We start from the raw sequence: 13,670 nt of genomic DNA, 5'->3' as shown, positions 1-13,670 counted from the left end.
ATTTCACACAGTATTACAAGGGCTGTTCCTGATGTTATGCAGTTAGGCTGCATATTTACTGTTCCTTGAATACATGCCACTTAGAAGTCAAATAATTATAGTAACACTGGTTTCTGGGTTTGCAAAGTTGGTCTTAAAATAGATGAAGTGTGTGACTTGTCTGCATACTTAAGTTATTATGGAAGATTTGAAACATAAGATTCAGGAGCAAAATTGGAAAAACTGCTTAAAAAATTTATAGAATCTATGTTGTTGCCCTACTATGTTTTGCAACTAGACTTCTTGTTTCCAGGCTTTGTTTTACTATTTAATCAGCTTTATTCTGTTTCTCTGAAATGTAGCATATGCATCTGTTTTCTCACATTGTAGATGGTGAAAAAATATCTGAGTACTAACATTGCTCTCCTAGATAGAAGACAAGAGATCCTATTTTAATGGGTAATATTGAATGCCATTACGTTACAATGAACAAAAAGTTTTCTAAGATTAAACATACAGTGCTATAACTATAGGACAAAGTTTACCAGTCTGGTCCTGCTAGTGTCATCTTCTGTCTTTGCAGCTGTTGATGACTACAGTAGCTCTTATATAGAAGACAAAGGGTCACTTCAGTATATATGCCATCTTGGTAGAGTTGTAATTGTTGGACTGAAATATATAATGAGCTACTGCATAACGTTTTATAAGTTAAAACTGAACAGCATCATGAAGAGCAAAACTCTCTTCCCTGTAAAATTAAGACCTGTTTTACAGTATTAACAACCTCAAAAGTTTAAGAATCCTGAGCTAGAACCCCCCCAAATCATGAGATTTTGTTAGTGAGAGAGGAGATTGTGTATTTGGTCTTCCTTTTGACACAAAAATTGGAAGTGGTAAATAATGAAGACAGATTGCTGATTCAGAGCAATCTGGATCACTTAGTAAAATGGGCCAAAGCATATCATGTGTGTTTTAATGTGGGTAAATGTATACATCTAGGGACAAAGAATGTAGGCCATACTTGCAGGGTAGAGGACTCTATTCTGGGAAACAGTGACTCTGAAAAAGATGTAAGGGGTTCTGGTGGATAATCAGCTGAACATGAACTCACAGTGTGATGCGATCCTGAGATGCATAAACAGCAGAATCTTGAGTAGGAGTAGAGAGGTTATTTTAATTCTGTATTTGGCACAGTTATGACTGCTGCTGAAATACTGCTCCCTATTCAAGAAGGATATTGATAAATTGGGGGCCGGGAGGGGTGTCAGAGAAGACCCACAAGAATGATTAAAGGATTAGAAAACATGATAGACTCAAAGAGCTCAATCTGCTCATCTTGATAACTCTTAATCTTCTCTTTATTTTGATTACAGTCTATAAGTATCTACAAGGGGAACAAATATTTAATAATGGTCTCTTCCATCTAGCAGAAAATGGTACAACATAATCCAGTGACTGGAAGTTAAAACTAGAGAAGTTCAGAGTGGAAATAAGGCATAATTTTTTGACAGTGAGGGTAATTAACCATTGGAACAATTTACCAAGGGTTGTGGTGGATTATCCATCATTGACCATTTTAAAATAAAAAATGCATGCTTTTCTAAAAGATATGTCTTAGGAATTATTTGGGGGGGGATTTCTGTGGCCTGTATTATACACAGTCAGACTACATGATCACAATGGTCTCTTCTGGCCTTGGAATCTATGAAGTCAGAATAATTTTACAGATGCCTTAACAGGTAGAGATAATCTCAATGAATTGGGGACAGACTACAGAAAGCAGAGCCCTCTTTATAGGAAATCCTAAACTCCTGCCTTAGTCAATGATGTGTCTCATCAGCTATTTTGATAGTCTTTAAGGTCAAATGTAACAATGCCATGATCAAATGAATCATGAAAAGGGGTGGAGTTTGGGGAAGGAAGGGTAAAGAGAAGAGTCATTTTAATGACAGAGTTCTACAGTGACCTGACATCAAGGAATGATCTTCATATTTCCACACACATTCCCTAAAACCCTGTTGGGACCACACTCTCAGCCTAAGACAAGACATTGGACTTCAGACACCTCACAGTTGTACAGATGAGATGGGCAGTGGCTAAAAAATATGATCTTCTCCATGCTTGAAAAGCGTTCTTGGAAGTGCAGTGCATTACAGAAGCTTACTAATTCCAGAATTCCTACCTAGGATACTTCCACAAAATACTTAGTTCTTTCTTCCGTCTCACTTAGTTTGCCATTAGGTTGATCGGAAGGGCACCTGGCTGTTTAAAAACAGAAGAAGGTGGTGCAAATTCACAAGGGCAGTCTTAACATTATGACACTACTGATATGAAGTATTGTTAAATCTGGACGACAAATGACTGGAAAGCCTATTTATGGTCCTGGTCAGTACTCATGTGGTGCATAGTATCTGGACCAAAACTGTCTCGTATTGCTGGGAAGAGCTAGAACTGGGATAACCATTTGGAAGTTCTTCGGCCATTCATGAACAGTGCTGCATTTGTATATCTAAATGGCTTGGCCTGACTTTATAGAAACGGGTTAGCTCAGGGATCTCAAACTCAAATCACCACGAGGGCCACATGAGGACTAGTACATCGGCTCAAGGGCCGCATCACTGACACCTTTTCATATAAAGGTACAAAAGCCCCCCCTCCCTGTCCCTGGCCCTGCCCCCACTCCACCCTTTCCATGAGGCCCCGCCTCTTCCCACCCCTTCCCCAAATCCCCGCCCCGTCTCTTCTCCGCCTCCTCCCCTGAGTGCGCAGCTCCCCGCTCCTCCCTCCTGGAAAGCGCTAAGTGCCACCAAACAGCTGTTTGGCAGCGGGAGGTGCCTGGAGATAGGCAGAGGAGCGGGGACGCGGTACGCTGAGGTGGGAGAGGGGAAGGAGGGCGGCAGGTGAGGGGAGCTTGGCGGCTGCAGGAAATAACTCCGGGGGGGGCATGAGGAGCTTGGCGGGCCGCAGCAAATAACTCCGCAGGCCGCGTGTTTGAGACCCCTGGGTTAGCTGTATATGAGTGGAAATTGCTATGGCCAAGAGAACTGCTGTTTGTTCATGAGCTCTTCTCCCATTTTTGTTTTTGGGCAAATCCTGAGTTGGAGCTATTATAGTGCAAATACTTGGTAATTAATTAGGTCCTTTTGGACTATCATAAAAACTAAGAATTAATTCTAATTGGCATTCCCAATGTCACACAGGAAGTCTCAGGTGGAGCAGGAAATTTAACTTGTCTCCCAAGTCCCATGTTAGGGACCTAACTACTGTACCATTTTTCCTCTACATGAAGCTTTGTGAGTTGTAATGAAGTTACTCAAGATGGTACTCACTTGTTCATTATCTAGTTGCCAAAAGTGCAGCTGATTAGCACAAAGGTACTTGCTCTACTGTGATGCAGACTTTGGTGGATCGCATGTTATAGCACATTAATATATAAAACCTACTAGTGGGCAAAGTTCATAATGTAAGCATTTTTGAGAACTGTTAGTAGTTACTGGATGATAGCTAGACTGGTCATGTTCTGAAACACTATTACATGGTTTTCCATTTCCAGTTGGTTTCCTTTTTTGTAGTTGAAGTAGTCACAGTTGTATCTTCCTCCTGCACCTTAACCATAGACTTTCGATGTTTACCTACCTTGACAGCAGACCTGGGTCGTCTTGGATGATGCATTACTGCTTTCTCAGTGCATAACTCTATTGCAAAGGGATTGAAGAGAGGGAAGTTTTTCCAAAAATGCAGTTTGGTAGATGCAACACTTCATTTTATTGTTGCTTCAATTATTTAATTTTTCCTTAGTTTTTAAGTATCGCTTTCATTTCTAAATTAGCAAACTTCATCTATACCGCTTGTCTGACTTGGTGGTTTCTTTTGCCTTTCAGATTTTCTTTGGTAAATATTGCATTTAGTATACAATAATAAAGATGTGAAAACTTAATCCTGGCAACTGTCCCACTGCAAGTGGTCACTTGGTCCTAGTCACATTTCATTTGGAAAACTCTGTAGAAAGTAGAAGGTGTAGAATGCAGGGGACAGAGCACTGCTTATTACACATGATGCACTACATTGTGGGGTTGCCAGCTACTGGAAGAGTGGAAATTAAGACCCATTAAATTAGTTTGGTTGGCGCTACTGGAGTTCTTGTCTGCATTGGGGATAAAGCAGGCTTACAAATCTACATTCCACAAACAACCAAATTTGAGTCTAGCCCCTGAATATAACTAGAGTATAGGTCTTTGTCTTGCTTTAGCAGCCTCTAACAGAGTATTGAGTATGGGTGCAAAGTGAAATCATTACAGAACTTGAGCCCACCTTCTTTTGGCTCAGTGTAAAAAAGGCCTAAATTGTTTAGCAAACCTTTTAGATTAGTCCGTTTTGGGCTCTTGTCTTTCAAAACGACATTGAAAAGACAGTATGACAAAATTCATTTTTATTTATCTAATCTTCATGGCAAAATTTGTTAATGTTCTTGAAACACACAAAAATTGCAGCTGGAGTAAAGTTTTTCTTAGCAATGTTACATCCATACTAGCAGTAAAATGGTTAGCTGAAACAATTTTTAAGATTGTTTTTTGCCTCGGAGTATGGTCAGTTTTGCAATGTAGACCAGACTTTACTATGTCTACCACATGATGTTTTCAGTTAAGATGCAATTATTATGAAAGCCTATACAACTGTGCCCCATCTACATCTCTAACCTAGTGTCTTTGTACACTCCATCCTACCCTCTCTCCTGACTATTGCCGCCTCTGCAAGCTCCCAATTCCAGTCCTTTTAAATTAGTTGGTGTTTATTTGGAGCTTTGAAAATGCGAAGGCCATCATAAATGCCACATGTTGTTCCATGCCAACTCCTGTGCTTGCTGCATCCTTCCGATCAACATTTGTCAATTATTTTCCAACTCGTTCAAATCACTCCAAAAATCCACCTGTATCAACAGGCTCATTGATATCCTGATTTGTGCTTGTGTTAATTGCAATGCATCCCTGTGAATTTTAAGATCGTAAGCTCTTCAGGAGAATGCCCTTGTTTAATGGACACAATGGATGTTTGATTTATAATCCCGAAGAGTAAAGAGAGAAATGGAAAAGAGGATGAAGGTGATTCCTTTTGGTTTGTGATATTACACTTGAGAGGATGTTGCATTCCCACCAACCAACCATGATCTTTCCATAGGGCATCAACAGAGGGGAAAGAGGAGTGCTGTTTCCATGTGTTTACTTGTTACTGGTTGAATGGTTTCCTTAAAAGAATGTAAGGGGAGTCATGATGAGACTAGGTTTTCTCATAAAGACCGTACATTTTTTCATATTTACAACTAGTAAATGTGTCTGAACTTGTTATTTGAACTGCTTTTTCTTACACTGGTCTTCCAGTTTATTTTGGACTTCTAAATGCAACCTTTAGGCACCTGATTGTTTAAACAGCCTTAGGCCTGCTAATACTTTTTAAAATGCATTTTCCCAGTGTAAATGTTGACTTGTGTAAATAGCTTGGTCATTACTTAAGACTTTAAATTGGCAGGACCTTATATGGTTTAAAAAGCTTTAATGTGTCAAATGCCGTAAGTAAAGAGAATCTATTAATGATTTGCAGAATAACCACTACCATTTGTTAACTTGTTGTTTAACCACTGACTCTGACTTTATTAATGTTATTTTTTTCCTTTCTTAAGAATGTTAAACTGTCAGCTGAAGTAGAACCATTTATTCCTCAGAAGAAGGGTCCTGATACACTTATGATATCTATGGCTCTCCCTAATGAGAGTGGAGGTGTTAATGGAGTGGAACCAACTCCTATTCCTAGCTACCTGATTACTTGCTACCCATTTGTACAGGAAAACCAGGCCAACAGGTAATTTGTGGTGGTGCTCCTATATGGAAAAAGACACTAACTTTTAAATAAATTTGAATTTCCCTTCTGTCAAAGATGTGCCTGGAATCAAGAAACTGGCTATATAAACACTGTTTTCATATAATTATTGGGAAGCTTGAGAACTCCCTCGCTGCATTTAGTTACTCTTCTGTCCCCTCCTGGGTGAGAATAGAGTTTCTATGACCCTGGGTAATGTTGTCCCCATTTTTCTCCTTTAATCCCCTCCATTCTTAGATTCCTTGTTCTTTCTTGCCTTGGTCAGAGGACTGACCACAGATCCTTCTTGAACCCATCTGCTCTACTCTTAAACCTTCCAGAGCCAGTCAAACGAGTGTCTCTGAATTGTACCCAGCCACCTCTAAAACAAGGTACTAAGAGAAAGGTGGTAGATCCCTAAGTGGTAGAACAGTATGCTGTTAGCAGTCTGAGGCCTTCCCATAACTAACTTTATTTGCACCGTGCATGTGCAAGACTACATGATGCATTAAACTGAGTATAGGAAGGGATTAGAAACTGGAAACCCTTATTCAAGTCCCAGCTCTGCCATTCGCTAGTTCTGTAGCCATGAAGACCCTTATCCTCTCCATATCTGTGTTCCTATGTAGGATGGGGGTAATGCTTTCCTACTTCATAGGAATGTTACAAGGCTTAGTCAGTGTCTATATGGCACCTTGATATCTTAAAATGCTAGTGTATAAATTGCTAAAAATACTTAACAGTGGGGACTTTTTTAAATCCCACTCTTGCTATTATGGCAGCGGGACCCATGGGATCCCAGTCCCGCTGCAGGGCTCTACACCTTTCCCGTGTAGGGCTCTACTTAACAGTCCCTCTACTAGGAACTGCACAATTTGCACAAATTGTTATGAATTTTTACCCTTGTCTTCCCCTCCTCTTTCTAACACATATCTGCAGTCTTCCCTACACAATGTTCTTCCTAGTCCTATGGAGAGGAGGGGAATTGGGCTCAGAGTTCCTATGGGTTATACTCAGCAATAGAGATTGGCCAGGGGGAGACCACTGCACTGCACTTGCTCTCAGTGCTTCAAGGAATAGAGAACTTATTAGAGTGGTAGGTGTCTGTCTTCATGTGCGCTTTCAAAGTCTGCATTAGGGAACTTAGGAGCCTGGGATAAAATGTGAGCTGATGGCTTGTTTTCCCTATCAAAACATTATTCGTCCTGGATAAGTAGGTGAATGTCAGACTAAGCTATTGCTACCATAGCTATCTGTAAATTTATCTGGTGTGTCTCCAAGTATTTAATCCATTTTCATTTTCTGATGTGTTGAAATACTTTGAACTACAGTATAAACAAACTATAAATATATATCAGTGCCTCTAATTTGAAAGTTTGTTATAAACAACTTTCTGTGTTGTGGTGAAGATAATTTTTTCTTGACAATTATTTTGTCATAAGATGTTGGTTTCGTCTGGCCTATTTTTTTAATTGCTTAGAATAACATTAACGTTCTTTTGCTTCATAAAATTTAAATCTTTAGGTTTGAACAGTTTTGTTTATCACAGTATCTTGTGTATTTTGTACAGTGTCCTTGAATGCAGTTGGAATTACATTATTTCAGTCATGCTCTCAAAATATGTATTATTGCACACTAGGCATTTTTAACAGTTAAGCATTTGAATTAAGCTATTAAAAGCTAAGAGTTCATGAAACAGTTTGCACTAATTTCTTTTTCAGAATAAAGGATTGAGTTACTAGTAAACTCACTCCAATTATGTGTAACTATTCAGCAATTTTATTATTTTTCTCTTTTGGTTTTACAGACAATTTCCATTATATAATAATGACATCAGATGGCAGCAGCCAAACCCAAGCCCCACAGGACCTTACCTTGCTTATCCTATTATATCTGCTCAACCACCTGTCTCTACAGAGTATACGTATTACCAGTTTATGCCAGCCCCATGTGCACAAGTCATGGGTTTCTATCATCCTTTTCCTGCACCCTACTCTGCACCCTTTCAGACAGCAAGTGCTGTAAGTACAGTTACAACCGAATGCACTGATCGCCCAAACCAGCCAGGCCAGGTCTTTCCATTATCCAGACAGCGAAGCAAAAGCAGTAACAGGGGACCAGCTGCGCAAAAGGTAAGCGTGTCATTGTTGAGCCCTAATTAACAGAGCAAATAATAGAATCATGTGAAAACATCTTTGCACAAAAACTGAACTGCTTTTTTGTCCTATATATTCTTGTTCAACAGCATAGGACAAGTACGTATAATAAGATTTTTCTCTACCCTTGGTTTCTTCTGTATAACAGTGGTGCTTTAATTTTGCACAATTAGTATTTCAAAGGACTAAACAAGATCATCCTATTGTGACTGTTGTACTATAAGAACCTAGATAGAATATCTGAGGGGTGATGCTGTTGGCTTTAGGGAGCTGGGAGACAGGTTGTTTGAGGGTCATATATGGCCAACAGCTACTTCATTGAATGTTGTTGACTACCACCTAGGATTTTTTTTCTCTCTAGCTCTTGGATATTGCACAAGTAATTTTAAAACAGTAGGTCGGTAGTTTTCAACCTTTTTTCATTTGCGGACCCCTAAAAAATTTCAAATGGAGGTGCGGACCCCTTTGGAAATCTTCGACATTGTCTGCAGACCACAGATTGAAAACCACTGCAGTAGGTGATTTGTCATGCCAAATGCACTAGGCTGCTTACATTCAACAGCATTTCTGAGGGCTTTATTGGAACACATTTTAGGTACATATATGTCCTAAGAAGCACTGGTTATATTGAAGAAGAAGAAGTCCATTAATATGTTGCACTTAGCTAAAAGACACTCTGCTTGTGTAGTCATTTGCTTTTGTAGAAATATATTAAACTGCAACATATTAGCATCTAGCATTAGTTGCTTAGGTAATAGTCTCCAAAACTTGTTGGCTTACGGTATAATATAGTGTTTGTCGTTCCTTAAACTAAGCTGCATGGAAGATATTGAAAACTTTTTCAAACTGATAGATGCTAGAATGTGATCCAAAATAGTATTAACCTTGTGAACTACTGGAGAACATTACCCATAATACCTTGTTTCAAATAGGTGATTTCTATAAAGAATCTGTTATTACTTTATAAAAATTGTAATAGCACTAACCAAATGATTTTTAACTGTCGTATTTAAATAATATGTCTCGTATATATTTGATTAATCTTTTAAAACAGCAACTACAGTTACAGGCACACATAAAAAGCAAAAGGGCTCCAGTGAAAAGTGTGGCTATCCAAAAAGAGACCAGTGCATCAGGCCCTGAGAACAGATCAAAAATTGTGCTGTTGGTTGATGCATCTCAGCAAACAGGTAAGATGTCTTTTTTTTGTGTGTGTGTGTGTGTCTGCTAATTAACTGGAACTGCAGCCATACCAATCATGTTTTCTGATCTAGTCAGATCATAAGTTAAAGAGGGTTGGACCTACAAGATGTGTAATGGAGAACTTCAAGAACCAAAGAAGTGCTGTTGAACAGTGGTTCTCAAACTGGGGCCGCCGCTTGTGTTGTTTACTTGCCCCATCCGCAGGTCCGGCCGATCGCGGCTCCCACTGGCCGCGGTTCGCCGCTGAAGGCCAATGGGAGCTGCTGGAAGCGGCGGCTAGTACATCCCTCAGCTTGCGCCGCTTCCAGCAGCTCCCATTGGCCTGGAGCAGCGAACCATGGCCAGTGGGAGCCGCGATCGGCCGGACCTGCGGACACGGCAGGTAAACAAACTGGCCCGGCCTGCCAGGGGCTTTCCCTACACAAGCGGCGGCTCCAGTTTGAGAACCACTGCAGTAGAAAACAAGCGGTTGACTCATTAGTTGGCATTCTTTACTCTCTCAGAACTGAATCAGTGCCACATCATAGGAATGCTGCTGGAGACACACAATTACTCCTAATTATTAAAGGCTCCTTAACCTTCTTTGGGAAAGAAATATTGGGATACACCACTAGTGGCCCGATTAACTTTGACTTGGAATCTTATCTTCCTACCTAATTTCTCTAGTAACTCTAAATTGTATTGTATGGTTTGCTTCCTGTCCTAAACTGTAGTTGCATTGTCTTTGAGCTGCTGTCACATTTCATCCGCAAAATGACTCCCATCAATGGCAGTTGTGATCCCAATAGAACAAATTATGATTATCTGAAGGCCTCAGAGGTAAGAGAGGGCACCCAAAACCTTTAGATGATCAAGGGCACTGGCTCTGCAGACTTTGAAGTCCCCACTCATGGAATCTCAGTTTATAGACTGACAGGTGGTTTCTCTAGGACTAAGTTCTGCTGAGTTGAGTTGATATGGAGACTCCAGCTAGCGGTATTTATTAGCTGAAGCCTATGGTGTTGGAGTTGAAAAGACACTCTCAGGACTTGTGAGAAAAAGAATGTTTGTAATCACTATTTAGAAAAACTTCCTGAAGCTTGAAACTGCAGGGTTTGTTTGTTTTTTATGAACAAAAAATCTGCCCTCGTTTCTCACCTGCTCACTCAAACTTCTCCACTGTGTGCATTTAATTTGTTGTAAGGTTGCTAATGAATGGTAGGCTGCAAACACTGATTTTACTTTTAGTTTAAGGTAAGAATCATGTTTATAGAAATACTGGCAAATTTTTGGGCAGGGTTTGGAGAAAACCCTTGTAAACAATTAAATGGACTCTCCAAATAGCTAGAAAGGTAGGTAGTGTGTGTGTCAGACTTGTGGCAGGACTGATAATTGGGATCCTGATATATTTTTGGTGGAGGCTGATTGTCAGCTTGAGATCTTGAATCTGTAAACATTCTATAGCATGTAGTAAGTCAGTAGGGCAGGTGTGATTTATCATCTTGAAACTTTGATCAGTTACACTGCTCTACAGCCAAAATGCTTCTGAAATAAATGTAGTCAAACTTTACTAATTCTGGGTCACTGAGAACGAAAATGATGCTTAAAATTGTTGATTGGCTCTAGTTTTCAAGATATGCTATTGGGTCAGTATATACGACCCTTGACTTGGGAATGGCGGAGGATAAGTGAGTTATAAAGGGAAGGGATCTCAATTTAAACCAGAAATGACTAAAATACATCTTTGACTGGATCTATGAATAAATCTATGACTGGGTTTGGACAGTACTTGCTTTTTAGGCAAAACAATGAATGATGCAATCTGAAGCTGGTATTGCATCATACATGATATGAATTGCATCATGTTCATCCTAGAAGTCATGGATGATGCAATCATAACGAAGCTTACATCACTCTGCTGAACAAATGGCCCTACATCAGCTCTAGAAATCATACAGTGTCGTGCTCTCTTATTTGTCAGTGTTTGATTTTGCAAAGGGAAACATTTCTGTTTAGCCAAAGTGAGCAGAGATGCCTCGTACTTGTGTGAACAGTGCAGATAACTTCTGCTTTGTTTGTGGTGAAGTGACTTTTGCATCACAAAAGCGCAGTATAACCACTATGGTTAAGAAAGCCTATCACCTTTCTTTTGGCTGCAAAATTGGAGATCAGGACAAGAGGTGGGTCCCACACATATGCTGCAACACTTGTGCAACAAATCTTCGCCAGTGGTTGAACAGGAAAAGGAAATGTATGCCTTTTGCAGTGCCAATGATTTGGAGAGAGCCAATAGATCATACCAGCAATTGTTACTTCTGCATGGTGCCTCCAGTTGGGAAAGGTGTGTCAAAGAAGAAAAAGTGGACTGTGCATTATCCAAACATTCCATCAGCTATACGCCCAGTACCCCACGGAGAAGGACTGCCGGTTCCTGATGCACCAGAATCATTCTCACTTGAGTCAGACGAGGAAGAGGAAGAGGATGAAACTTCTGGTCCTGAACCATCAATGTCACAGAACGCACATTTTCTCCCATCCTCCTCCTCTGAACCACACCTCATAACACAAGGTGAACTGAATGACCTTGTCAGGGATTTGGAACTACCCAAGAGTAAGGCAGAGCTGTTGGGCTCCAGACTACAGCAGTGGAATCTCCTGGCAGGTGATGTTAGGGTTTCCATGTTCCGTGACCGTCAAAAGGATCTTGTCCCATTCTTCTTCATGGAAGGTGATCTTGTAGCCTGCAACAACAGCGATGGTGTGATGGCAGCCCTCAACATGGTTCACGATCCAGATGAGTGGAGACTGTTCATTGATTCATCGAAGACGAGTCTTCAAGCTGTTTTACTGCATAATGGCAATGTTTTGCCATCAATTCCAGTTGGTCATGCAGTCCATATGAAGGAAATCTATGACAACATGAAACAACTTTTGAGGTGCATAAACTATGACCAACATCAGTGGCAGCTTTGTGGCGATTTGAAGGTTGTTGCTCTCTTGCTTGGTCTGCAGACTGGATACACAAAGTACTGCTGTTTTCTCTGCGAATGGGATAGTCGTGCAAGAGATTCCCACTACATCAAGAAAGATTGGCCACTCCGACAGTCATTGGAGCCTGGGAGGAAAAGTGTTCAGCATCCACCACTTGTTGAATCAAGGAAGATTTTGTTACCACCCTTACACATCAAGCTGGGTCTGATGAAGAACTTTGTCAAGGCCATTGACAAAACACAAGCAGCTTTCAAGTACCTCCGTGGAAAATTTCCAAGGTTAAGTGAAGCTAAGATAAAGGAAGGTGTCTTTGTTGGTCCTCAGATTCGTGAACTTCTTCGAGATGATGCATTTGACCATGCACTGCGTGGCAAGGAAAAGACGGCATGGAAAGCCTTCCAGTTAATGACAATAAATTTTCTCGGAAACAACAAGGCAGACAACTACAGGTTGTTGGTGGAAAACCTCCTCAAGGCATACAAAAGCCTTGGTTGCAACATGTCACTAAAGATACATTTTTTGCACTCTCATCTAGATTTTTTTCCACCGAACTGCGGAGCAGTGAGCGACGAGCACGGCGAGTGATTTCACCAGGACATGGCAACAATGGAGAAACGCTATCAGGGCAAATGGAGCCCATCAATGCTTGCAGACTATTGCTGGACAGTGACAAGAGATGTATTCATTAAATGGAGCAAGAGACAAGCCAAAAAGCACTGAGTAGACACTGAATAGGACTAAACTATGTACAGAATAGTTTTTTGCCTTTTGTTTCATAATAAATTTTATTTTGCTGATTTTTAAAGTGTTACATAAACAGGACAGGTGAAATATTATCATGTAAAGCAATCATAAACACATGAAAAGACCTAGGTTTACAATTTATGATTAGAACTCTACTATCTACACAATATACATAGACATAAAATGTAAAAACTTAAATATCTTAGAAACAGTAGCCAATCAGTTGTTTTAATTGTCATATTTGAATTCAGCACATCAAAATACATAATAAATAGCACATTTTATCTCTGAAGCAGACGACTTCTCAAAAATTGTAGACCAGTGTTATACGACTTAACCAGATAAAAACCTAAGTATTGAAGGTTTAACGCCACTTGCTGCAGAGAAATAGTTCTAAACAAGAACTATTAATGGCATGACAGTAAGCTTAAACTTTGGTAAGATTTGGCAGGCATGTGTTAAAACTGGAGCCTATCATTTTATCTAATACTTCATATAGTTTTCCTTTCCACGGCTGTTTTGAAGGGAAACAGTCAACATCAAGTTCAAAAAATGACCTACCTTTTGCAAAAGTCTTACTATCTGGCTGCCTGGGGCCTACATGAAATTAATGGTAATCTGTGTGGTTTCTAATGGTTTCACGCTAAGTAGAACTCTTGTTGGCAATTGCAGCAGATACCCCCACTGGACTAATGTTAAGGCACTCTGGGAGGCAGTGTGGAGAAATTGCATTTGTGGTGTCTTCGCTCTGTCTGTTCTTTGGCAAAC

At 40.1% G+C, this 13,670-nt stretch overlaps 1 protein-coding gene across 1 annotated transcript in view; it reads left to right on the top strand.

Annotated features, from left to right (window-relative positions):
- SECISBP2L (SECIS binding protein 2 like) overlaps nucleotides 1-13,670 on the top strand; it is a 40,976-nt gene that overhangs the window by 4,816 nt on the left and 22,490 nt on the right. Inside the window, exons 2-4 of the mRNA XM_065411767.1 lie at nucleotides 5,654-5,832; nucleotides 7,637-7,961; nucleotides 9,040-9,175. Coding sequence (XP_065267839.1) covers nucleotides 5,654-5,832; nucleotides 7,637-7,961; nucleotides 9,040-9,175 — 640 coding nt within the window. The remainder of the gene's footprint in view (nucleotides 1-5,653; nucleotides 5,833-7,636; nucleotides 7,962-9,039; nucleotides 9,176-13,670) is intronic.

Source organism: Emys orbicularis, chromosome 10 (genome assembly GCF_028017835.1).
Source record: "Emys orbicularis isolate rEmyOrb1 chromosome 10, rEmyOrb1.hap1, whole genome shotgun sequence".
NCBI lineage: Eukaryota > Metazoa > Chordata > Testudines > Emydidae > Emys > Emys orbicularis.
This window is presented reverse-complemented; position numbering and strand designations above follow the sequence as displayed.